This window comes from Oncorhynchus clarkii, chromosome 4 (genome assembly GCF_045791955.1).
Source record: "Oncorhynchus clarkii lewisi isolate Uvic-CL-2024 chromosome 4, UVic_Ocla_1.0, whole genome shotgun sequence".
NCBI lineage: Eukaryota > Metazoa > Chordata > Actinopteri > Salmoniformes > Salmonidae > Oncorhynchus > Oncorhynchus clarkii.
Genome location: NC_092150.1, coordinates 73164216 through 73191410, shown reverse-complemented (window position 1 = coordinate 73191410; position 27195 = coordinate 73164216). Strand labels below are relative to the sequence as shown.

General features: G+C 43.9%; 1 protein-coding gene across 4 annotated transcripts in view; it reads right to left on the bottom strand.

Annotated features, from left to right (window-relative positions):
- Nucleotides 1-27195, bottom strand: part of LOC139407259 (ankyrin repeat and SOCS box protein 2-like) — a 37509-nt gene that overhangs the window by 7443 nt on the left and 2871 nt on the right. For 2 of the 4 annotated variants that reach the window (XR_011634082.1, XM_071150882.1), the window contains exons 3-7: nucleotides 26121-26255; nucleotides 25293-25462; nucleotides 21374-21529; nucleotides 20621-20866; nucleotides 19499-19670 (exon numbers count right to left, since the gene is read on the bottom strand). Coding sequence is in view for 3 of the 4 variants with exons in the window: in XM_071150882.1 (XP_071006983.1) it covers nucleotides 19499-19670; nucleotides 20621-20866; nucleotides 21374-21529; nucleotides 25293-25462; nucleotides 26121-26255 (879 nt within the window). In the remaining variant the exon portion in view is untranslated. The remainder of the gene's footprint in view (nucleotides 1-19498; nucleotides 19671-20620; nucleotides 20867-21373; nucleotides 21530-25292; nucleotides 25463-26120; nucleotides 26256-27195) is intronic. The other 2 variants (XM_071150884.1, XM_071150883.1) reach the window with 2 other exon arrangements.

Sequence of the window (27195 nt, the reverse complement as noted above, 5' to 3'; positions counted from 1 at the left end):
ATCAAGAATATTTCAAGGACAGCTTTTTTCATATTCTTAACATTGTAAAATCAGAAACTTTTTGTCCCAAAACATTTCAGGAAAGCTAATCGATGCTTTTGTCACTTCTAGATTAGACTTCTGCAATGCTTTGCTCTCCGGTGACCCGGATAAAGCACTAAATATACTTCAGTTAGTGCTAAACACAGCTGCTAGAATCCTGACTAGAACCACGTTTTTTTTTAATCATATTACTCCAGTGCTAGCCTCCCTACACTGGCTTCCTGTTAAGGCAAGGGCTGACTTCAAGGTTTGTTGCTAACCTACAAAGCATTACATGGGCTAGCTCCTACATATCTCTCCGATTTGGTCCTGCCATACATATCATTTCTAATCAAACAGCTGGAGGCAGTGCTTTCTCCAATAGAGCTCAATTTTAATGGAAAAATTCTGCCTATCCATGTGAGAGACGTAGACATGGTCTCAACCTTTAAGTCATTACTGAAGACTCATCTCTTCAGTAGGTCCTATGATTGAGTGCAGTCTGGCCCAGGGGTGCGAAGGTGAACGGCAAGGTTCCTCTCTAGGTTTCTTCCTAGGTTCCTGCCTTTCTAGGGAGTTTTTCCTACATCTGCATTGCTTGCTGCTTGGGGTTTTAGGCTGGTTTTCAGTATAACACTTTGTGACTTCTGCTGATGTAAAAAGGGCTTTATAAATACATTTGATTGTGTAACGGTTGTCTTCCTCCTCCGACGAGGAGGAGTAGTAGGAAGGATTGGAGGACCAATGCGCAGCGTGGAAAGTGTTCATGATATTTATTATAACTCAGAACACTAAAGAACAAAACAATAAAGCGACAACGAACGAAACTAAACGAAACAGTGGTGAATACACAAAACACAGAACAGAAAATAAACTCAAGGATGAAAACAGGCTACCTAAGTATGGTTCTCAATCAGGGTGTGGACTCCAGCCGCAAAACCTAAACCTATAGGGGAGGGTCTGGGTGGGCGTCTGTCCGCGGTGGCGGCTCTGGCGCTGGACGTGGACCCCACCATAGTCTTTGTCCGCCTCTTATCCCGCATCCGTGGCCTCCTTAGAGCGGCGACCCTCGCCGCCGACCTCGGACTGGGGACCCTAGCAACAGGTCCGGAAGGGAGATTCCGGCAGCACCGGACAGGAGGGAGACTCCGGCAGCTCCGGAGTGAAGGGCGATTCCGGCAGCACCGGAGTAACGAACGGCTCTGGCAGTTCCTGACTGACAGGCGGCTCTGGCAGCTCCTGACCGGTGGCTCTGGCAGCTTCTGACTGACCGGCGGCTCTGGCAGCTCCTGACTGACCGGTGGCTCTGGCAGCTCCTGACTGACCGGTGGCTCTGGCAGCTCCTGACCGGTGGCTCTGGCAGCTTCTGACTGACCGGCGGTTCTGGCAGCTCCTGACTGGCGGGCGGCTCTGGCAGCTCAGGACAGACGGGCGACTCTGGCAGCTCAGGACAGACGGGCGACTCTGGCAGCTCAGGACAGACGGGCGACTCTGGCAGCTCAGGACAGACGGGCGATTCTGGCAGCTCAGGACAGACGGGCGATTCTGGCAGCTCAGGACAGACGGGCGACTCTGGCAGCTCAGGACAGACGGGCGACTCTGGCAGCTCAGGACAGACGGGCGACTCTAGAAAGCTCTGGACAGGCGGGAGACTCTGGAAAGCTCTGGACAGGCGGGAGACTCTGGCAGCTCTGAACAGGCGGGCGACTCTGGCAGCTCAGGACAGACGGGCGACTCTGGCAGCTCAGGACAGACGGGAGACTCTAGAAAGCTCTGGACAGGTGGGAGACTCTGGAAAGCTCTGGACAGGCGGGAGACTCTGGCAGCTCTGAACAGGCGGGAGCACCTGTAGGGAGGAGACGGAGAGACAGCCTGGTGCGGGGGGCTGCCACCGGTTGTGTGCGCCTGTTGTGTGGAGGAGGCACCGGATAGACCGGACCGTAGAGGCGCACTGGAGGTCTCGAGCACCAAGCCTGCACAACCCTACCTGGCCCGTAGCCAGGCCAGTGCCGCGAGGTGGAATAGACCACACTGGGCTGTGCTGGCGAACCGGGGACACCATGTGCAGGGCTGGTGCCATGTACCCCGGCCCGAAGAGACGCACTGGAGACCAGATGCCAGATGTCCACTCTAACCTGGCCGATACGAGGCGCTGCTATGTAACGCACCGGGCTATGCCTGCGCACCGGGGACACCGTGTGCCTCACGGCATAACACGGTGCCTGCCCGGTCCACCTCTCTCCACGGTAAGCATGGGGAGTTGGCTCAGGTCTCCTACCTGACTTAGCCACACTCCCTGTGTGCCCCCCCCCAACACATTTTGGGGGCTGCCTCTCGTCCCAGCCACGCTGCCTCCTCATATCGCCGCCTCCAGCTCTGCCTTGGGGCGGTGATATTCCCCAGCCTGTGCCCAGGGTCCTTTGCCGTCCAAAATCTCCTCCCATGTCCAGGAGTCTGGAGATCGCTGCTGCTGTCCGTTAACACACTGCTTGGTCCTTGGTAGGTGGGTGATTCTGTAACGGTTGTCTTCCTCCTCCGACGAGGAGGAGTAGTAGGAAGGATCGGAGGACCAATGCGCAGCATGGTAAGTGTTCATGATATTTTTTATAACTCAGAACACTAAAAAACAAAACAATAAAGCAACAACTAACGAAACTAAACAGTCCTGTACGGTGAATCCACAAAACACAGAACAGAAAATAATCACCCACAACTCACGCGTGAAAACAGGCTACCTTGACCATACTAAAACAAAGACAAAACAAAGGAACTAAGGTCAGAACGTGACAGATTGATTGATTGACCTACAGTAGCTACAGGACAGCAGCTTAAGTTCAAAGCTACAGTCTAGGATCTGGGAATTATGGTAATTTCAATTATTGATCCATTGATTATATTATTGGATAATATAATGTATAAATGTACACCAAAGTAATTATTTATCTTGCCTCATTTTATGAGCATCAGTTGGTGACAGAGGTCTCAGAAGAGTTAGGCAGCCAGGCGAGACAAGTCTGTGACAGAGGTGAAGTGCATTTTTGCAGATACAACAACTCTCTGTCCAGCAAACACTGAACAAGCCAATGCTAATTTAAGGCAGTCTGACAAACCTCCAAAGTTGATTTCCAAACTGTATCAAGAGTTGATAGAGGCTTTTCCCGATGACACAAAAGATGTGAATCTAAAATGTGAGGAAGACCTGGTGATGAAACGATACAGATATGTTAGAATGCCCAGCATGTTCATATAATCTCAGACATAAATTACTGCAGTTTAAGACCATCTTTAGAACCTACCATATGCTAGTGAAACAGAATATCATGCACTCAGAAATTGTATTAATCTGCTGGAGGTGTAAAGCTCAAAAGGGGACATATTTGCATATGTTGTGGCCTTGTGAAGGCTGGCTGAATTCTCGCAAAGAGTATGTACTTTTATCTCAGCATGTCTACAGATTCTCCCTTGTCCCTGTTTCTGTTTGCTTGGAAATGTTTATACTGGAAACCGTTATCAGAAGAAACTATGTAACCTAGCATATATATGGGCTCCCAAGTGGTGCAGTCGTCTAAGGTACTGCATCTCAGTGCTATAGGCGTCATTACAGTTCCTGGTTCACAACCGGCTGTGATTCAGAGTCCCATAGGACGGCACACTATTGGCCCAGTGTCGTCTGGTTTGGGTTTTGGCCGGGGTAGGCCGTCATCGTAAATAAGAATTTGTCCTTAACTGACTTTCCTAGTTAAATAAATAAATAAAATAGTGGCTAATAAATGCATTGCCATTAATTGGAAGGTTGATTATCCTCCCACAATGTATGGAAGAAATGTAACGTTATGTGCATTATCATTAGATTTGTTTTAAGATTAAGGATACACTGTGCAACTTTCATAGGGTCTGGATGCCTTATATGGAATAATGTTGTCATGTAGTGTCATATTATGTCTTGTTCCTGTTCTTTCTCTTCACTCCGTCTCCCTCTGCTGGTCGTATTAGGTTACCTTCTCTTCCTCTCCTTCCCCAAGCTGCTCCTCATCTTCTCTAACTACCTCGTTCACCCTTTTCCCACCTGTTCCCTTTTTCCCTCTGATTAGGTCTCTATTTCTCTCTCTGTTCCTGCTTCTGTCTTTGTCAGATTCTCGTTTGAGTTTCTCATGCCAGAACCAAACTATCGTCTCGTTTGCTTCACCCTTGTCCTGTCCTGTCGGAATCTGCCTGTTCATTTGATGCTACGTGTGATCAGGTACCTCTGTCCTCTACGACTCGCGCCTACCCAGAGAGACCAGCAGTCTGTCGCCGCTAACCCAGCTATTCTCCTCTGCTGCTAGAAGGGGACGCTAACCCAGCTATTCTCCTCTGCTGCTAGAAGGGGACTCTAACCCAGCTATTCTCCTCTGCTGCTAGAAGGGGAACTCTTCTGTGATTTCAGAAGGACTTTATGTTTCATTTGGCGCCCTCTCTGCGGGTTGTTTATTTTGACATTAAAGGACTCTGTTTTTGTTAAACCGCTTTTGGGTCCTCACTCACGTGCATAACAGAAGAATCTGACCAAGAATGGACCCAGCGACTTCGGACCCTCTCCACTCAGCCGCCGAGATCCAGGGAGCGATGCTAGGCAGACACGAGCAGGAATTGTCTGCTGCTCGACATGCCGTTGAGACCCTGGCCGCCCAAGTCTCCAACCTCACAGAACAGATTCACCATCTCCGCCTCGATCCACCGGCCACTTCCAGGGCTTTCGAATCTCCGGAGCCCAGAATCAATAACCCGCCGTGTTACTCTGGGGAGCCCACTGAATGCCGCTCGTTCCTCACCCAGTGTGATATTGTGTTTTCGCTCCAGCCCAACACTTACTCCAGGAGCACAGCTCGTATCGCCTACGTCATATCTCTCCTTACTGGACGGGCTCGTGAGTGGGGCACGGCAATCTGGGAGACGAGGGCTGAGTGTACTAACCAGTATCAGGACTTTAAGGAGGAGATGATACGGGTTTTTGATCGTTCTGTTTTTGGGGAGGAAGCTTCCAGGGTCCTGTCTTCCCTATGTCAAGGTAATCGATCCATAACAGATTACTCTATTGAGTTTCGCACTCTTGCTGCCTCCAGTGACTGGAACGAGCCGGCTTTGCTCGCTCGTTTTCTGGAGGGTCTCCGCGCGGAGGTAAAGGATGAGATTCTCTCCCGGGAGGTTCCTTCCAGCGTGGATTCCTTGATTGAACTCGCTATTCGCATAGAGCGACGGGTTGATCTTCGTCACCGAGCTCGTGGAAAGGAGCTCGCGTTCTCCGTTGCCCCCCTCTCCGCATCACTACCATCTTCCTCCGCCGGCTCGGGTGCTGAGCCTATGCAGCTGGGGGGTATCCGCATCTCGACTAAGGAGAGGGAACGGAGAATCACCAACCGCCTCTGTCTCTATTGCGGTTCCGCTGGTCATTTTGTCACTTCATGTCCAGTAAAAGCCAGAGCTCATCAGTAAGCGGAGGGCTACTGGTGAGCGCTACTACTCTGGTCTCTCCTTCAAGATCCTGCACTACCTTGTCGGTCCATCTACGCTGGACCGGTTCGTCAGCTTCCTGCAGTGCCTTGATAGACTCTGGGGCGGAGGGCTGTTTTATGGACGAGACCTGGGCTCGGGAACATGACATTCCTCTCAGACAGTTAAGGGAGCCCACGGCCTTGTTCGCTTTGGATGGTAGTTCTCTCCCCAGGATTCAGCGTGAGACGCTACCTTTAACCCTCACTGTCTCTGGTAATCATAGCGAAACCCTTTCTTTTTTAATTTTTCATTCACCTTTTACACCTGTTGTTTTGGGCCATCCCTGGCTAGTTTGTCATAATCCTTCTATTAATTGGTCTAGTAATTCTATCCTCTCCTGGAACGTCTCTTGTCATGTGAAATGTTTAATGTCTGCTATCCCTCCTGTTTCCTCTGTCTCTTCTTCACAGGAGGAGCCTGGTGATTTGACAGGGGTGCCGGAGGAATATCACGATCTGCGCACGGTGTTCAGTCGGTCCAGGGCCACCTCTCTTCCTCCACACCGGTCGTATGATTGTAGTATTGATCTCCTTCCGGGAACCACTCCCCCCCGGGGTAGACTATACTCTCTGTCGGCTCCCGAACGTAAGGCTCTCGAAGATTATTTGTCTGTAGCTCTTGACGCCGGTACCATAGTCCCCTCCTCCTCTCCCGCCGGAGCGGGGGTTTTTTTTGTTAAGAAGAAGGACGGGTCCCTGCGCCCATGCATAGATTATCGAGGGCTGAATGACATAACAGTGAAGAATCGTTATCCGCTCCCTCTTATGTCTTCAGCCTTCGAGATCCTGCAGGGAGCCAGGTTTTTCACTAAGTTGGACCTTCGTAACGCTTACCATCTCGTGCGCATCAGGGAGGGGGACGAGTGGAAGACGGCGTTTAACACTCCGTTAGGGCACTTTGAATACCGGGTTCTTCCTTTCGGCCTCGCTAACGCTCCAGCTGTCTTTCAGGCATTAGTCAATGACGTCCTGAGAGACATGCTGAACATCTTTGTTTTCGTTTACCTTGACGATATCCTGATTTTTTCACCGTCACTCCAGATTCATGTTCAGCACGTTCGACGTGTCCTCCAGCGCCTTTTAGAGAATTGTCTTTTTGTGAAGGCTGAGAAGTGCACTTTTCATGCCTCCTCCGTCACATTTCTCGGTTCTGTTATTTCCGCTGAAGGCATTAAGATGGATCCCGCTAAGGTCCAAGCTGTCATTGATTGGCCCGTCCCTAAGTCACGCGTCGAGCTGCAGCGCTTTCTCGGCTTCGCAAATTTCTATCGTCGTTTCATCCGTAATTTCGGTCAGGTGGCAGCTCCTCTCACAGCCCTTACTTCTGTCAAGACGTGCTTTAAGTGGTCCGTTTCCGCCCAGGGAGCTTTTGATCTCCTCAAGAATCGTTTTACATCCGCACCTATCCTTGTTACACCTGACGTCTCTAGACAGTTCGTTGTCGAGGTTGACGCGTCAGAGGTGGGCGTGGGAGCCATTCTTTCTCAGCGCTCCCTCTCTGACGACAAGGTCCACCCTTGCGCGTATTTTTCTCATCGCCTGTCGCCGTCGGAACGTAACTATGATGTGGGAAACCGCGAACTGCTCGCCATCCGCTTAGCCCTAGGCGAATGGCGACAGTGGTTGGAGGGGGCGACCGTTCCTTTTGTCGTTTGGACTGACCATAGGAACCTTGAGTACATCCGTTCTGCCAAACGACTTAATGCGCGTCAGGCTCGTTGGGCGCTGTTTTTTGCTCGTTTCGAGTTCGTAATTTCTTATCGTCCGGGCTCTAAGAACACCAAGCCTGATGCTTTATCTCGTCTCTTCAGTTCTTCAGTAGCCTCCACTGACCCCGAGGGGATTCTCCCTGAGGGGCGTGTTGTCGGGTTGACTGTCTGGGGAATTGAGAGGCAGGTAAAGCAAGCACTCACTCACACTCCGTCGCCGCGCGCTTGTCCTAGGAACCTTCTTTTCGTTCCCGTTCCTACTCGTCTGGCCGTTCTTCAGTGGGCTCACTCTGCCAAGTTAGCCGGCCACCCCGGCGTTCGGGGTACGCTTGCTTCCATTCGCCAGCGTTTTTGGTGGCCCACTCGGGAGCATGACACGCGTCGTTTCGTGGCTGCTTGTTCGGTCTGCACGCAGACTAAGTCCGGTAACTCCCCTCCTGCCGGCCGTCTCAGACCGCTTCCCATTCCCTCTCGACCGTGGTCTCACATCGCCTTAGATTTTATCACCGGACTGCCTTCGTCAGCGGGGAAGACTGTTATTCTTACGGTTGTCGATAGGTTCTCTAAGGCGGCTCATTTTATTCCCCTCGCTAAGCTCCCTTCTGCTAAAGAAACGGCACAAATCATCATCGAGAATGTTTTCCGAATTCATGGCCTTCCGTCAGACGTCATTTCGGACAGGGGTCCGCAATTCACATCTCAATTTTGGAGGAAGTTTTGCCGTTTGATTGGGGCTTCCGTCAGTCTCTCTTCCGGCTTTCACCCCCAGTCTAACGGTCAAGCAGAACGGGCCAATCAGACTATTGGTCGCATCTTACGCAGTCTTTCTTTTCGTAACCCTGCGTCTTGGTCAGAACAGCTCCCCTGGGCAGAATACGCCCACAACTCGCTTCCTTCGTCTGCGACCGGGCTATCTCCTTTTCAGAGTAGCCTCGGGTACCAGCCTCCGCTGTTCTCGTCTCAGTTCGCCGAGTCCAGCGTCCCCTCCGCTCAGGCTTTTGTCCATCGTTGCGAGCGCACCTGGAAGAGGGTCAGGTCTGCACTTTGCCGTTATAGGGCGCAGACTGTGAGAGCCGCTAATAAGCGTAGAACTAAGAGTCCTAGATATTGTCGCGGTCAGAGAGTTTGGCTCTCCACTCAGAACCTTCCCCTTAAGACAGCTTCTCGCAAGTTGACCCCGCGGTTCATTGGTCCGTTCCGTATTTCTCAGATCATTAATCCTGTCGCAGTGCGACTTCTTCTTCCGCGATATCTTCGTCGCGTCCACCCGGTCTTCCATGTCTCCTGTGTTAAGCCCGTTCTTCGCGCCCCCGCTCGTCTTCCCCCCCCCCATCCTTGTCGAGGGCGCACCTATCTACAGGGTCCGTAAGATTTTGGACATGCGTCCTCGGGGCCGTGGTCATCAGTACCTAGTGGATTGGGAGGGGTACGGTCCTGAGGAAAGGAGTTGGGTTCCCTCTCGGGACGTGCTGGACCGTTCGCTGATCGATGATTTCCTCCGTTGCCGCCAGGTTTCCTCCTCGAGTGCGCCAGGAGGCGCTCGGTGAGTGGGGGGGTACTGTCATGTAGTGTCATTATGTCTTGTTCCTGTTCTTTCTCTTCACTCCGTCTCCCTCTGCTGGTCGTATTAGGTTACCTTCTCTTCCTCTCCTTCCCCAAGCTGCTCCTCATCTTCTCTAACTACCTCGTTCACCCTTTTCCCACCTGTTCCCTTTTTTCCCTCTGATTAGGTCTCTATTTCTCTCTCTGTTCCTGCTTCTGTCTTTGTCAGTTTCTCATGCCAGAACCAAACTATCGTCTCGTTTTCTTCACCCTTGTCCTGTCCTGTCGGAATCTGCCTGTTCATTTGATGCTACGTGTGATCAGGTACCTCTGTCCTCTACGACTCGCGCCTACCCAGAGAGACCAGCAGTCTGTCGCCGCTAACCCAGCTATTCTCCTCTGCTGCTAGAAGGGGACGCTAACCCAGCTATTCTCCTCTGCTGCTAGAAGGGGACTCTAACCCAGCTATTCTCCTCTGCTGCTAGAAGGGGAACTCTTCTGTGATTTCAGAAGGACTTTATGTTTCATTTGGCGCCCTCTCTGCGGGTTGTTTATTTTGACATTAAAGGACTCTGTTTTTGTTAAACCGCTTTTGGGTCCTCACTCACGTGCATAACAAATGTATTGTATTGAAAACATGCCCACATCAGGGGAGATTTAGGCAATCCCTAGCTGCTGGTCTGCTCAGTCCTTACATACCTTAAGGGAACATTTCGGCATTTCGTGTATGATCAGTGAGAAAGTCCATATTGCAAATGTACGGTCCCTTACTAGACGTCCGAAATCGTTTGTAAAATTTGCGGTCGGCGTCGGGCCATGCGGTAGGGCCAGACCTACCGGGAAGTCATCAAATGAACTTTGTCGGACATTCGGTTTCCGTTTTATAAAATAAACAAGTTTTTGACCGTTTTTCCGCTATCCCGGAATTTCCCACAAGAGGGCATACGGAATCATATGGCAATTTGGCAAAACATCACGAATCACGACGGGGCCTTATCTCGAAAACGGAAAATATTTCGAAGCCGAAACTTGGTGAGCGTAGGTTTGGCATAATGGGCAGTTGGCCCCGAACAAGATGGCGTCTAGGCCTCGACGGTTTTTGAGTTATGGCCGTTTTTCTGGGATTAAAGGTCCTAAATGGAAATAGACAAATTATTTTTCCACTTCAGGTCAAGTCAAGGAGCCTCCGGTGTCAATAAAAAAAGAACCAGCCATTTATCTATCGTCATTTAAGAGAAACGGAACAATGACAACTTGGCAATGGTCACAAATAGGCGTTTTTTTTTTTCAACGGTTACAGATCCAGTTGCAGGGTGTTCATACGAATCTTTTTAAAGTGTGCTGCGGAGCTCTGCGAGATTTCTGTGATTTTCTATGATTTTCTGAAATAACACACACATACTAAACCCTCCGTAAATAACTCAGTTGTTAACGTAAAGACTTAAAACTCAGGATTCTGTAACAGCATACCCCAATGAGGATATGTGGTGATTTATAGCTTCCTGTGCCAACCGGAAGTGCCATAATTGGTGTCTCAGGGGCTGTTTCAAAGGGTTAAAAAAGTCTGATCTGTCCAAAACTTCACATATGTGATTAGGCAACCCCCATGAACTGTAAATCAGTCATTTTTCCCCAAAAAATTCAAAGGAAAAAAAAATCACACTAAAACACAACTTGAATGGAGGGACGTATTGGGGTGCGTAGAGACAGACAGTGGCTGCAATAGTTAGCTTTGTTCGAGCTAAAAAAGAACCGTCAGACCTAGAGTTCCGAAACTTTAGAAACCTGTTCTAGACCTCCGGTCGATGGTGCGTGGTGAGTTACGTGGCTCTAGACGGTTCTCGGACCGAGAAACAGCCTCGTACATTTGCAATACCTTCAATTCATTTTGACCATTACAAAAATGACGACGTTTAGAAAAGTCTCAGAGACGCAAGGCTAGGTGCATTGAAACCGGCTCGGCCCATAGAGACAGACCCCAACGTTTCTGTCCGATAGCTCGTTCAAGGACCCCGTAGCAAGGCATGGAAAAAAGTGGATTTTCAGCACCAATTAGGGTTTTTCTCGGACACCAAATGACCTATCGAGCCGAAACTCGGGATTCGGGGTCGCCTCACATAGGACTTCACATAATGTCCGAACTGGACCCGCAGCTAGAACGTAACTATGTGTTTTACCTTTTTATTATGTTTTAAACTAAAGGCGCTGTGAATTATGGGACTGCTCTGACATATGTGATAGTTGGCTTCTAAATGAGTAGTAAAAAGTGGGTTTGGTGTCATAATGACATCTAATTGACTGATGGACACTGACTTGCTAGTTGACTTTTGTGCATTTGCAATATGTTTAAACGGAGAGGGACCATCACCAAAATGGCATTCTGAAATCAACACAAAAAATGGCATCACCATAGTCTCCAGACTGTGCTGAGTTCAACGAGCTATCCCGCTTGACCGTAGCTCGCTCGGTCTAAGCGCAACGACCATTAGAAAAGTAGGCCCAAAATGAAGCCTGCCCCACAATGTCATTTGCTTTTGAGTGACAGTGAGAGAACCGTTAGGGTGAGAAGAAAAATTGCACCACATGAATGTTCCTAAGGTCCTCCCGATCTGTACAAGCCTAACCTTGACCGTGTGGCATTAACCCTTAAGAGTAAAACTGTGTTTTTTGATCTCACAGATTACAGTGTCATCTCTCCCCATAGGAATACATTGCCTGCACCCCTAATTTCAACCTGAGGCCTATGTGGGTTATGAATGCCGTATGAACCTGTCTTCGGTACCAGTCCATCAGGCCACTATGAGGTCTACCTGTGTTGATTCTGAGCTTCCTGGACCAACCGGAAGTGGTTAAAATGCCCCTAAAAGTGTTTACCCATACCCTGCCTGCAGTTTGACAGACATAGTGCATTCAACCCTGTGTAAATCAGTCAGTTCTTAACGTAAGGACTTAAAACTCAGGATTCTGTAACAGCATACCCCAATGGGGATATGTGTTGATTTATAGCTTCCTGTGCCAACCGGAAGTGCCATAACTGGTGTCTCAGGGGCTGTTTCGAGGGGTTAAAAAAGTCTGATCTTTCCAAAACTTCATATGTGTGATTAGGCAACCCCCATGAACTGTAAATCAGTCATTTTTCCCAAAAAAAATCAAAGGAAAAAAAAATCACACTAAAACACACCTTGGATGGAGGGACGTATTGGGGTGCGTAGAGACAGACAGTGGCTGCAATAGTTAGCTTTGTTGGAGCTAAAAAAGAACCGTCAGACCTAGAGTTCCGAAACTTTAGAAACCTGTTCTAGACCTCCGGTCGATGGTGCGTGGTGAGTTACGTGGCTCTAGACGGTTCTCGGACCGAGAAACAGCCTCGTACATTTGCAATACCTTCAATTCATTTTGACCATTACGAAAATGACGACGTTTAGAAAAGTCTCAGAGACGCAAGGCTAGGTGCATTGAAACCGGCTCGGCCCATAGAGACGGACTCCGACGTGTCTGTCCGATAGCTCGTTCAAGGACCCCGTAGCAAGGCATGGAAAAAAGTGGATTTTCAGCACCAATTAGGGTTTTTCTCGGACACCAAATGACCTATCGAGCCGAAACTCGGGATTCGGGGTCGCCTCACATAGGCCTTCACATAATGTCCGAACTGGACCCGCAGCTAGAACGTAACTATGTGTTTTACCTTTTTATTATGTTTTAAACCGAAGGCGCTGTGAATTATGGGACTGCTCTGACATATGTGATAGTTGGCTACTAAATGAGTAGGAAAAAGTGGGTTTGGTGTCAATTGATATCCATTTGGTGTCATAATGACATCTAATTGACTGATGGACACTGACTTGCTAGTTGACTTTTGTACATTTGCAATATGTTTAAACGGAGAGGGACAATCACAAAAATGGCATTCTGAAATCAACACAAAAAATGGCATCACCATAGTCTCCAGACTGTGCCGAGTTCAAGGAGACGCCCCGCTTGACCGTAGCTCGTTCTGAGTGCAGCAAACTTGAAAAAAAGAAGGCCCAAAATGAAGCCTGCACCACAATGTCATTTGATTTTGGGTGGCAGTGAGAGAACCGTTAGGGTGAGAAGCACAATTCCACCACATGAATGTTCCTAAGGTCCTCCCGATCTGAACAAGCCTAACCTTGACCGTGTGGCATTAACCCTTCACAGTAAAACAGGGTTTTTTGATCTCACAGATTACAGTGACATCTCTCCCCATAGGAATACATTGCCTGCACCACAAAATTCAACCTGAAGCCTATATGGGTTATGAATGCCGTATGAACCTGTCTTCGGTACCAGTCCATCAGGCCACTATGAGATCTACCTGTGTCGAATCTAAGCTTCCTGGAGCAACCGGAAGTGGTTAAAATGCCCCTAAAAGTGTTTACCCATACACTGCCTGCAGTTTGATAGACATAGTGCATTCAACCCTGTGTAGATCAGTCAATTCTTAACGTAAAGACTTAAAACTCGGGATTCTGTAAGTGGCTATGTAAATCAAGACATGTGTTTACTTATAGCTTCCTGTGCCAACCGGAAGTGCCTTTAATTGGGTCACACTCTCTGTTTCGAAGGGTTAAAAAAGTCACATCTCTCCAAAACTTCATATGTGTGACTAGGTAACCCTTCTGAACTGTAAATCAGTCATTAATCCCAACAGATGTCAAAGAAAAGCTCCCTCACACACACACAGGAAGGATGGAGTGATAAAGTGCGGTGCTTAAAGACACAGAGAGCAGGAAATGGCATTACCATGATCCCTAGGCCGTACCGAGTTCAGCGAGATATCCCGCTTGACCGTAGCTCGCTCGGTCTAGGCGCAGCGAGCATTAGAATAGTAGGCCCAAAATGAAGCCTGCACCACAATGTCATTTGCTTTTGGGTGACAGTGAGAGAACCGTTAGAGTGAGAAGAAAAATTGCACCACATGAATGTTCCTAAGGTCCTCCCGATCTGAACAAGCCTAACCTTGACCGTGTGGCATTAACCCTTAACAGTAAAACAGTGTTTTTTGATCTCACAGATTACAGTGTCATCTCTCCCCATAGGAATACATTGCCTGCACCCCTAATTTCAACCTGAGGCCTATGTGGGTTATGAATGCCGTATGAACCTGTCTTCGGTACCAGTCCATCAGGCCACTATGAGGTCTACCTGTGTTGATTCTAAGCTTCCTGGACCAACCGGAAGTGGTTAAAATGCCCCTAAAAGTGTTTACCCATACACTGCATGCAGTTTGATAGACATAGTGCATTCAACCCTGTGTAGATCAGTCAATTCTTAACGTAAGGACTTAAAACTCAGGATTCTGTAACAGCATACCCCAATGAGGATATGTGTTGATTTATAACTTCCTGTGCCAACCGGAAGTGCCATAATTGGTGTCTCAGGGGCTGTTTCGAAGGGTTAAAAAAGTCTGATCTTTCCAAAACTTCATATGTGTGATTAGGCAACCCCCATGAACTGTAAATCAGTCATTTTTCCCAAAAAAATTCAAAGGAAAAAAAAATCACACTAAAACACAACTTGGAAGGAGGGACGTATTGGGGTGCGTAGAGACAGACAGTGGCTCCAATACTTAGCTTTGTTGGAGCTAAAAAAGAACCGTCGGACCTAGAGTTCCGAAACTTTAGAAACCTGTTCTAGACCTCCCGTAGATGGTGCGTGGTGAGTTACGTGGCTCTAGAAGGTTCTCGGACCGAGAAACAGCCTCGTACATTTGAAATAACTTCAATTCATTTTTGCATCACGAAAATGACGACATTTAGAAATGTCCCAGAGTCGCAAGACTAGGTGCATTGCAAACGTCTCGGCCCATATAGACAGACCCCAACGTTTCTGTCCAATAGCTCATTCAAGGACCCCGTAGCAAGTCATGGAAAATAGTGGATTTTCAGCACCAATTAGGGTTTTTCTCGGACACCAAATGACCTATCGAGCCGAAACTTGGGATTCGGGGTCGCCTCAGCTAGGCCAACACATAACATAAGAAATGGACCCGCAGCTAGAACGTAACTACGTGTTTTATGGTTTTTTTATGGTTTGAACCGAAGGGGTTGTGAATTTTGGGCCAGCTCTGAAGTATGTAATAGTTGGCTACTAAACGAGTTGGAAAAAGTGGGTTTGGTGTCAGTTTGTATCAGTTTGGTGGTCAGAATGATATCTAATTGACTGATGGACTCTTGTCCACTTGACTCTTGTACATTTGCAATATGATCCTATAGTGAAAAAACATCACCAAAAGCGACATTCTGAAATCAACCCAAACGAGCGATTGAGATGACCCAGAATCACTGCAAAGCCATCCCGAGTTCATCGGGCCAGTCAATTTCACATTCCTGCAAGATTTTTATAGCATGACAAATTCGTGATGGTACCTGCCCTTTAAAACATATTGCAAATGCACAGTGACTTTGAAAAAGTAAGAAACAAAAAAAAATACATCTAAAAAATTTTGAGCATGACAAATTCGTGATGGTACCTGCCCATTGAAACATATTGCAAATGCACAGTGACTTTGAAAAAGTAAGGAAACATAAACAAAAAAAATCCAAAATTTTTATTTTTGGGTGACCAGTTGCACGTGCATTTGCAATATGATTCTATAGTGAAAAAACATATTGCAAATGCACAGTGACTTTGAAAAAGTAAGGAAACATAAACAAAAAAAATCTAAAATTTTTTTGGGGGGATGACCAGTTGCATGTGCATTTGCAATATGATTCTATAGTGAAAAAACATATTGCAAATGCACAGTGACTTTGAAAAAGTAAGGAAACATAAAAAAAATCTAAATTTTTTTGGGGGGGATGACCAGTTGCACGTGCATTTGCAATATGATTCTATAGTGAAAAAACATATTGCAAATGCACAGTGACTTTGAAAAAGTAAGGAAACATAAAAAAAATCTAATTTTTTTTGGGGGGGATGACCAGTTGCATGTGCATTTGCAATATGATTCTATAGTGAAAAAACATATTGCAAATGCACAGTGACTTTGAAAAAGTAAGGAAAAATAAACAAAAAAAATCTAAATTTTTTTTGGGGGGATGACCAGTTGCACGTGCATTTGCAATATGATTCTATAGTGAAAAAACATATTGCAAATGCACAGTGACTTTGAAAAAGTAAGGAAACATAAACAAAAAAAATCAAAATTTTTTTTGGGGGGATGACCAGTTGCATGTGCATTTGCAATATGATTCTATAGTGAAAAAACATATTGCAAATGCACAGTGACTTTGAAAAAGTAAGGAAAAATAAACAAAAAAAATCTAAATTTTTTTTTGGGGGATGACCAGTTGCACGTGCATTTGCAATATGATTCTATAGTGAAAAAACATATTGCAAATGCACAGTGACTTTGAAAAAGTAAGGAAACATAAACAAAAAAAATCTAAAATTTTTTTGGGGGGATGACCAGTTGCATGTGCATTTGCAATATGATTCTATAGTGAAAAAACATATTGCAAATGCACAGTGACTTTGAAAAAGTAAGGAAACATAAACAAAAAAAATCCAAAATTTTTATTTTTGGGTGACCAGTTGCACGTGCATTTGCAATATGATTCTATAGTGAAAAAACATATTGCAAATGCACAGTGACTTTGAAAAAGTAAGGAAACATAAACAAAAAAAATCAAAACATTTTTTTTTTGGGTGACCAGTTGCACGTGCATTTGCAATATGATTCTATAGTGAAAAAACATATTGCAAATGCACAGTGACTTTGAAAAAGTAAGGAAACATAAACAAAAAAAATCTAAATTTTTTTTTGGGGGATGACCAGTTGCATGTGCATTTGCAATATGATTCTATAGTGAAAAAACATATTGCAAATGCACAGTGACTTTGAAAAAGTAAGGAAAAATAAACAAAAAAAATCTAATTTTTTTGGGGGGGGATGACCAGTTGCACGTGCATTTGCAATATGATTCTATAGTGAAAAAACATATTGCAAATGCACAGTGACTTTGAAAAAGTAAGGAAACATAAACAAAAAAAATCAAATTTTTTTTGGGGGGGATGACCAGTTGCATGTGCATTTGCAATATGATTCTATAGTGAAAAAACATATTGCAAATGCACAGTGACTTTGAAAAAGTAAGGAAACATAAACAAAAAAAATCTAAACATTTTTTTTTTTGGGTGAGCAGTTGCACGTGCATTTGCAATATGATTCTATAGTGAAAAAACATCACCAAAAGCGACATTCTGAAATCAACCCAAACGAGCGATTGAGATGACCCAGAATCACTGCAAAGCCATCCCGAGTTCATCGGGCCAGTCAATTTCACATTCCTGCAGGATTTTTATAGCATGACAAATTCGTGATGGTACCTGCCCATTAAAACATATTGCAAATGCACAGTGACTTTGAAAAAGTAAGGAAACATAGAATCAAATTATTTTTTTTTGGGTTACCAGTTGCACATTTCAGATCACCAGTTGCACATTTCAGATCACCAGTTGCACATTTCAGATCACCAGTTGCACGGAGGAAAATCGTTACTTTTGACTTTGACTTTTGACTTCCTATGAAATCATATTCCAAATGGAGAAAACATATGCCTTATGCACTAGTAAAAAAAAAAAAAAATGATAATAAAGTATGACTAAAGTATGTTGATAAAGTTCTTATACATGTGTAATTGACATAAAAATTGAAAGAATTTTGAAAAACGGTCCAGAAAGCACTTTTTTAAGGATGTGTGAAGTTTTTTACCAAATTTTGACATTTTTGACTTTTGACTTTTGACTTCCTATGAAATCATATTGCAAATGGACAAAACATATGCCTTATGCGCATGTAATTAAAAAAAAAAAAATTTGATATCAAAATTGGACAAAAGTATATTCATACAGTTCTTACACATGTGTAATTGACAAAAAAAGCGAAAGAAATTCGAAAAAAGGCCCAGAAAGCACTTTTTTAAGGGGTAAAAAGTTTTTGAAAAAAATATCATTTTTTAAAAATTTTTCTTTTGGATGTTGACTTGGGTTGCATTTCCAATATGAAAAACCCAGGTGGAGCGCACTCGCCCCCTGTTGGATTTTTGAGGTGTTACAATTGGCAATTGCCATATGGCATTTGCCATATACTTTGCACGAATCAACGCCGCTTTGGGTGGTATTGGACATCGTGTACATGGTTTGTCCAATGCCAATATTTTGACATTCATTTTTGTACAAATCAGGGGGGTATTCCCTTACTTTTGTAACTCTGGGCTTGGCCTAACACACCTGAAGCTGTTAATGAATATTTCACTAAGATCCTAAAGCTGAGTGGGGTGTGTTGGGTTGGGGCGCTACAGGGTCGTGCACCCCTAGAGGCAGGATGACACAGCTATATTGTGTGCAAGTAAAAGGAGCTCTACAGTACTATTAGGCTTATGATATGAATTATGTGGAGGGTTACTGTTTCTGTGTGTTGATGTGTGTTTAGAAGTTGTGTTGGGGAGAGAGTTGAGTTATTGACGAGACTGGTGGGGGTCCCGTGTGCAGTTAGCTCTGGCTGGCTGGGCCGTCTGGCTGACATTTGATATAGAGGATGTCTTAAAGACAATCTTTGTACTTTATCTGTAAGAGTTGTTCATTTGTTGGGCTTTTGAATAAAGGTGCAACACAACATTGATTAATGAATTATCATGGATCTAGTTCAGTCTTATCAATCACTTAAACATTTAATAATATCTTCCCTAATGACTGTGGGCATTTTTGCTTATTTTTGTTGTTCTAAATAGAGATGGCTAAAAGGGCCATTGTGAGAAATGCAGGAAATGTGCTTTAGATGCCTGAAAAAATGGGAGGACACCCAAACCCCCTCCCAAGTTCTGTCTCCTTCTGCAAATGGCACTGCTGAGTGATTTAAAAGGTCTGTTTTGTGCAGATGGTCAGGGGCTGGAACATAGTTACTTGTATACTGCAAATTGACTGCAAGTAAGCACAAACAGATAACATTTTACAATAATGTTATCATTTCAAAGCTTGATTACATCGAGACACCATTATGTATCTCTATTGATTTGAATTCTTGGTGAGTTTACAATGTTTTTAGTCCAACAACGAATCTAATAACAAAGAAATAACATCGCTCGCTATTTTAAGCTAATTTGAGTTCAAATGGCGCTTCTGGGAAGTACACCTAGTTTCCTGAAACGAGTCACATTTGAGCAATTATATTTACTTTTGAAACGTAAGTATATTTAACACTCAAGTAGTTTTTACTCAAGTAGTTTTTTACCTTGTGACTTTCACTTTTACTTGAGGCCTTTTCTATTAAGGTATCTTTACTATTACTCAAGTATGGTGACTGGATACTTTTTCCACCACTGCTTATGTAAACAAATCCAAACAGCTGTTCTGCTGGGCAGGTCGGTCTCACTGTCTGTGTGTTCTGGATAGACCTCAAACAACGCCAATGTTTATCCCGTGTTAGTGGGCATTGTAGAAATCAAAAGCCAACCTTCATGTATGTCATGGAGAACTCTTGTACACAAAACTCTGTTTTGGACAATACTGACTTTATGACTGGAATAAATGTTTCTGACTAGTTGTGATGCTACATATGCTGTTTTCGACAAGATAAGTTAGTTCTAGAGTTCAGTTCTGCTTTAAGGGTGCTGTGCATTGATATTTGTAGTATTCCCATGTGTCAAGGTATTGTAAGCTAATTGCAGGTACCCATCAGCTCCTCGTTGGGCAGCAATATGTAGTGGCAGAAGTCCTTTATTGCCCGCTTTGTTGGCATCAGCATCCTGAGAAAGAAGAAGCTCCACAATGTCCTCATGGCCATTCTTAGCCGCTTCATACAGAGCGGTGGCCCCATCACTTGCCTCACTGTTGATATCAGCACCTAGAACATATTCAGTGCAACTGACAGTTAGAAAAGTCAACAAACGTTCCATAGTAAGAGCTACATGACAGTTTTATGTGATCTGCGCCCTTTGGCCGATCTTCAAGGCATTCCTAGTCGATCACCAAACATGTTTGTAAAAAACCCAACGATAAAGGCTGTGATAAAGACTTGTGCTCCCTTTCTTTCTTGCTGTCGGCGGTAGATGTACTTGATTTAGAAGCCCTGCGCACCGGATAAGCAAAGCTCCCATTATTAGCAGCTTGTCATGTCTCTTTTAATATCAAGGAATATAGAACTTTCTCTGGTCATAGGAATAACATGAATTTGTGCATGAGGAGAATGCGGTGCAACTCGAGTTTTGACATCTGGTAGAAGATGATGTCCCCTCTCTCTGGTCAGTATCACCAGAAAAAAAGGAAGGAGAGGGCAGGGACCGTGAGAGGTGGACTCTCTGCTGCTCTCTCCCTCCCTCCGTTGATACTAATGCCGTGTTCAAAACAACTGGGAATTGGAAAATCTCTGACTTCCGTCTTCAGTGCGTTCAAGACATCTGGGATATCGGGAAAAAACGAGATCCGACTGTGAAAAGTCATTTTGAACGGTCATCCAACTTTCTAGACCTCTGATTACTGACGTAATGATTTGACCTTGTTTTTTTCCGAGTTCCCAGTTGTCTTGAAAGCACCATTACCATCAGAAGCAGATACCATCAGTCCAGTAAAATAAAAAAGGTACTTATTTGCAAATTATTTCAATTCATGCTCAGCTGTGCCTCGTAAGTGCTACACCAACTGATCTATTTAGTAATCAAAGCTTTTAAGTAATTAAAAAACATCTGAGTGGTAACTCTATGCTTGCTTATTGACTGCGAAAGTAATCTTGACTCAGAAAAGGTTGGTGACCGCTGGCCTACAGAGTTCACCCATTTTTCCAGGGGAAAGACATACCGTGTTTAATGAGAAATCGAAGTGTTTCCTCGTGTCCACTCTGGGCTGCAGTAAATAGGGGCGCGATACCGTACATGTTGGTTGGGCTGAGCTTCGCCCCGGCCTGGACCAAGATCTCACAGATCTCCACGTTGTTGCGGCTCACAGCCTCCTGGAGAGCTGTACAGCCCTGAATGCAGTGTTTGTTCACCACAGCACCGTGATTCAGAAGCATGACCACAATCTCAGCATTACCACTTTCACAAGCTGTGGAATACAGTCAAAGATGAAGTTAAATAGAACAAATCCCAGACTTTGTTAGTCATGGAAGACAGTGTTTCCTAAACACGGGTTTGGGGGTATTCCCAGTGTATGCAAGACAGCTTAGAATGGTATTGGAAGAGACGTTCTGTAATGGCAGATTTTGAGTGTAGCTGTATTTCTCATATCAAGACATCCCTGCCCCCCCCCATATACCTTTCCTTTCTCATGAAGTGTGCACTTGTTCACTTGTATTCCCCACCAATCCTAAATCATTAGATCGGTGTAAACTTGGGCTGGAGGAATTCTTGTACCAGTCATTTTCTTTCAAATCCACGAAGGGCATGTTTTTCATTCAGTTTTTTCTCACAGAGTGCTGATCTTTCTGCCCAACACTTAATTTTAGTATCAGTCAAGTAGCCTATGACTTAGTACGCTTAAAATAAAAGGATAATTACAAAGAGATAGGCATATAATCTAGGTCTTAGTAGGTCTCTATGGCAAATGTGTTACCTTTGTAGAGTGGGGTCTCTCTGTCCTTGTTGGCGAGGTCTGGGTCAGCCCCCTTCTCCAGAAGCATCTCTACACAGGCCACCTTTTCCCTGTACACCGCCAAGATGAGAGCAGTCTGGCCTTTCAGGTCACACTTGTTAATCATACTAGGTTGAGCTTGAAGGGTGAAAAAAAGAACACATGAGATAACAATGAGACTATGTTGTATTTTAGTCTGCTACTTAGCTGGGTTTTAATTGGTAAAATGGTCAAATACTTGGTAATTATGTGGGAAAAGTGGTGTTCCATTTGGTATGGACTGCTATTGTGCTCAATTGTTTGATTCTTTGACGTGAGCCGAGAAAATATAAATTGCCTTCAAGCCACTGATGCAGACCTTTGGAACATCTATATATTAAAGTCTAATAAATCTATGTAATATAGCCTACACCATCACAACAAATCCATTATTTATTTTAGACAGATCTAAAGAAACATGAGATGATGAAAATGTTGTCTATACCAGAAGAAAAGAATAGCGTACTCTGAGTTGTCGTTATGTTAGGTCCTGATCTGGCTATGCCATATGGCTGTGGGGTACACTAGTTCATTTAGCAGACAAGATTTGCTTAGAATTCCGTGGCATTGTTTCATATTATTTTATAGTATTAGTATTAGTATTATTATTAAGAATACAATTGAACAAGCTGAACAAAATAGAAAGGATATTTTCTCCATATTTTCTCTACAACAATTTGAGGGAGTGCACACGCATCTATTCTGTGTTGAGCGCTTAACAAAGAAACAGGTGCTCCTACAGTGTATGCTTCATTTAGAGTTATTTACAGTGCCTTGCGAAAGTATTCGGCCCCCTTGAACTTTGCGACCTTTTACCACATTTCAGGCTTCAAACATAAAGATATAAAACTGTATTTTTTTGTGAAGAATCAACAACAAGTGGGACACAATCATGAAGTGGAACGACATTTATTGGATATTTCAAACTTTTTTAACAAATCAAAAACTGAAAAATTGGGCGTGCAAAATTATTCAGCCCCCTTAAGTTAATACTTTGTAGCGCCACCTTTTGCTGCGATTACAGCTGTAAGTCGCTTGGGGTATGTCTCTATCAGTTTTGCACATCGAGAGACTGAAATTTTTTCCCATTCCTCCTTGCAAAACAGCTCGAGCTCAGTGAGGTTGGATGGAGAGCATTTGTGAACAGCAGTTTTCAGTTCTTTCCACAGATTCTCGATTGGATTCAGGTCTGGACTTTGACTTGGCCATTCTAACACCTGGATATGTTTATTTTTTAACCATTCCATTGTAGATTTTGCTTTATATTTTGGATCATTGTCTTGTTGGAAGACAAATCTCCGTCCCAGTCTCAGGTCTTTTGCAGACTCCATCAGGTTTTCTTCCAGAATGGTCCTGTATTTGGCTCCATCCATCTTCCCATCAATTTTAACCATCTTCCCTGTCCCTGCTGAAGAAAAGCAGGCCCAAACCATGATGCTGCCACCACCATGTTTGACAGTGGGGATGGTGTGTTCAGCTGTGTTGCTTTTACGCCAAACATAACGTTTTGCATTGTTGCCAAAAAGTTCAATTTTGGTTTCATCTGACCAGAGCACCTTCTTCCACATGTTTGGTGTGTCTCCCAGGTGGCTTGTGGCAAACTTTAAACAACACTTTTTATGGATATCTTTAAGAAATGGCTTTCTTCTTGCCACTCTTCCATAAAGGACAGATTTGTGCAATATACGACTGATTGTTGTCCTATGGACAGAGTCTCCCACCTCAGCTGTAGATCTCTGCAGTTCATCCAGAGTGATCATGGTCCTCTTGGCTGCATCTCTGATCAGTCTTCTCCTTGTATGAGCTGAAAGTTTAGAGGGACGGCCAGGTCTTGGTAGATTTGCATTGGTCTGATACTCCTTCCATTTCAATATTATTGCTTGCACAGTGCTCCTTGGGATGTTTAAAGCTTGGGAAATCTTTTTGTATCCAAATCCGGCTTTAAACTTCTTCACAACAGTATCTCGGACCTGCCTGGTGTGTTCCTTGTTCTTCATGATGCTCTCTGCGCTTTTAACGGACCTCTGAGACTATCACAGTGCAGGTGCATTTAATACGGAGACTTGATTACACACAGGTGGATTGTATTTATCATCATTAGTCATTTAGGTCAACATTGGATCATTCAGAGATCCTCACTGAACTTCTGGAGAGAGTTTGCTGCACTGAAAGTAAATGGGGCTGAATAATTTTGCACGCCCAATTTTTCAGTTTTTGATTTGTTAAAAAAGTTTGAAATATCCAATAAATGTCGTTCCACTTCATGATTGTGTCCCACTTGTTGTTGATTCTTCACAAAAAAATACAGTTTTATATCTTTATGTTTGAAGCCTGAAATGTGGCAAAAGGTCGCAAAGTTCAAGGGGGCCGAAAACTTTCGCAAGGCACTGTATGTAACTTTAGTTGTGATACAAACGTTGGGCTATACGTTTTGAGTTTTAATACATTCTAAGGCTGCAAAAAATCACTAGCCTATGTCAATCTACTATCCCCCATAGTAAAAAAGACGACTTATCTATTCTGTGCAATAAATAAATATTTCAAACATAGTCTGGGACAGTTGTAGAATGGAATAGATCCCAAATGAATGCAACCACTATCATCCCAAAAACTTTTAAGCAATGAGGCTGACACAACAGATCAGAACGTTTAGCTTAAAAATGTTGATAATCTATTAAACTATATCTTCACATTATAAGCGCAACATTACGCATATGGCAGTAGGCTATAAGCGGAAATGTTCCATTAGTTAGAAAACACCATTATCGAAAGTGACTGCAAATGTGATTATGCATGTAATGCTTTTATTATGAAGGTGCATTTTTATGGTGAAAATGATCTTCCCAAAACTTGAAACTCACGTGCTGTGTATTGTATGCCAGTTAGGCTTTACACCTGTTGGAAAGTGGATTAATGTGCTTAATTTTAAGAAGTTATTTTAAACATCAAAACATTTAGGCCTGTGGCCTAGAATGCACGAGGTGTGTGACCTTGATTTGAAAAAGTCGCAAAAACAATGCATGCGTTTCTTGCCTTACTGCGCACAAGCTGGGCACCATTCACAAGTGATAATATATCATTCACATGTGATAGGATAATATGGTCTATTCTTGATTTATTATTGTCTTTACATATACTAAAATGTATTTTTATTTAGAATGGACCATTATCATGCACCTGTCAAAACAAGGATAGAGGGAAAAATACATGTCATCTGTATGCACTTAGAGAATAAAGGACGCTTTTACTGTGGTTCATGTTCATGCCAGTCAGGTAGGCTAAACTCCTGTTGTAAAGAGAAGCAATGTACTTAATGTTAGGAACGTTGCGAATTAAATATAGTAAGCCTACCCTATAGAAAGCAGAGTGATGGCCTCCACTTTTTAATAGAGGCCATCACTCTGTTTTCTCACGCAATTGCATCGCCTATAGGAATGTTGCAAAACATAAGCTCATGGGATCTCATGAAATCTTTGATTACATTTGCAATGATGTGAGAGTGACTAGAGGGACAATAGAGTGCTGAGTACCAGACAGTTAGCAAGTTTGGTAGGCTACTAATGACCATCAGCAGCATCAGCGCTTGTAGAAGCCTAATTTCTGTAACTAAACTGTCTTGTGGAATTTGACTGCCATCATGACTTGTGACCGCCAGTGTGGCAGTATTAAGGTCACCGTAACAGCCCTAGTTACCACTACAAACTTTCTCTGTAAATATCAGGTCAACTAGCTGAAATAGGATTGTAAAATAAAAGTGTTACCAAAAAGGACAACAACAATGATCCCCAAAATTACTGTACTAATGTTAAACATTAACCTATCGCTATACATGTTCATACATGGAGTTTTGAATTGCACTTACCCCCAAGAAGAACCCTGACACACTGATCTTGGCCATAATATGCAGCCTCGTGCAGCGGGATCCATCCATACTTGTCAGGCCACAGTATGTTATTCGCATTGTTTTTAGCCATAGCTTGAACCGTAGTCACATCACCATTCAGGACTGCTTGCACAATAGTGTCCTGTTCCCTAATAGGCAAACATACCCATCATCATCCACTTGTTTTTTTTCTCTAGCCCACATGTACAATACAAGACATTAAGCGGAAATCCAGATCATTCTCAAACTCAGTAACTCTGTCAGTGATTATTTTTTTCATTAGGTAACTTTGAGTTATGGATAGTGGATTAAAACAAAACTCACTCATCCTTAGTTAGGGTTTATGGTGTTGGAAAAACATTGGTTACCTTAAAAGGGGAATTCCACCACTTTATCTCAAGCACAATAGCACTGTCTACATTTGTGGAAATGGCGCTGTGGTTAAAAGATTAGATAAAATAGTGCAATTTGATGATGTCATCAAAACTAAAAACGTGATTTGTGATTTGTAAACACTACTAGAATGTTGGTGACACGGTGAGCAGGAAAAGGCCCTTCCATGGCTAGAAACTTGTTGCAGATTTAGAAAATCATTGTTGTGCACTATTATTCAGTTGTATTTGTCATTTTCTTATCTTGAAAAGTGAAAGTGGTGGAATTTCCCTTTAAGAAGATCATTCCCAGCAGGTTTGTATCCTATGAGGTGGAAAAATAACATACAAACATCATTACATATCCTAGTGTTCATGTCTTGGTGTGAAGGGAAGATGCGTTGCTAAGATACCCTTTGTGAAAGAAGACACTTACTCCTCTGTCTCCAGCACATACTGAATGGAGCCGTCGCCTCTGTGCATTGCCAGCATGCGCTTTCCATTGCCTGTGACAAAATGAGTCACCACAACGTCGTCACATTTCCTTCTTTCTTCACATTTCCTTCTCCTGCTACAATAACAGTGAGATAGACTCAGTTGACAGTCACAGTTGACTGCTGCAAATGTGTATGTAAAATGAACTAAGCTAATACAGTGGGACCCTAAGCTCATTGGATATTGTGTTTCTTCAAAGTGAAATGTTTGATTCTCATTGCTGACATGCTTACTATGAGAAGCTCTGTATCAATCACCACAGTACACACATCTAAAATACCTGTCTTCAATTCTAGTTCATATCGCCACTATAATGTTCCTCTGAAAGCTTTTCTGAGGGGTAGCCTTGAGACTGTTTCAAGGCATTAAAAAGTTGGTTTAATATTTAAAAAAAACTTGTACCATGCTACAGGTTTTTGCGACAAACTATCGCTAGGAGATGCTAGAGCAACGTGTTGCACAAGCACACGCAATGCTGCAATTGTCCTGCCAATACTGTAACATGACCTTAGTTAAACCTTATGAACCCTGCAATCTTGCACCCAACTCAGCACAGAGACTTGTTTTCATCAGTGTTGCTATTTTTCAACCTTGGTGACATGTGAACTTCAGACCATGCTATTTGGATGTATTCCCAAAAAGCAGGTTGGGTAAGGGATCAGTATCACGAGATTTGATGGGACAGGTGTTTGGCACGTGGCCCACTGGAATCAATCAGACCAGCCTGTAAACGAGGTGTTGTATGTCAACAAACGATACTCTAGGCGTCTCGGTTTTCCAGCTAGCAGTAAGCGGGTAAATAGTTTAGTCAAGTTAGCTAAGCAGACGTAAACACCTCACAAGTCAAGTCATTTGTTTGAGAAAACAGTCACTCTCATGCATATCTGAAACCTAGATATGATATCGAATGGCAAAACCCACAATAAACGTAAGGTTACATGATTCGGAAAACATTTGCATTGACGGAGTCTGTACAGTTACGCATATGACTGACTAGAGCAACATAATAATCAGAG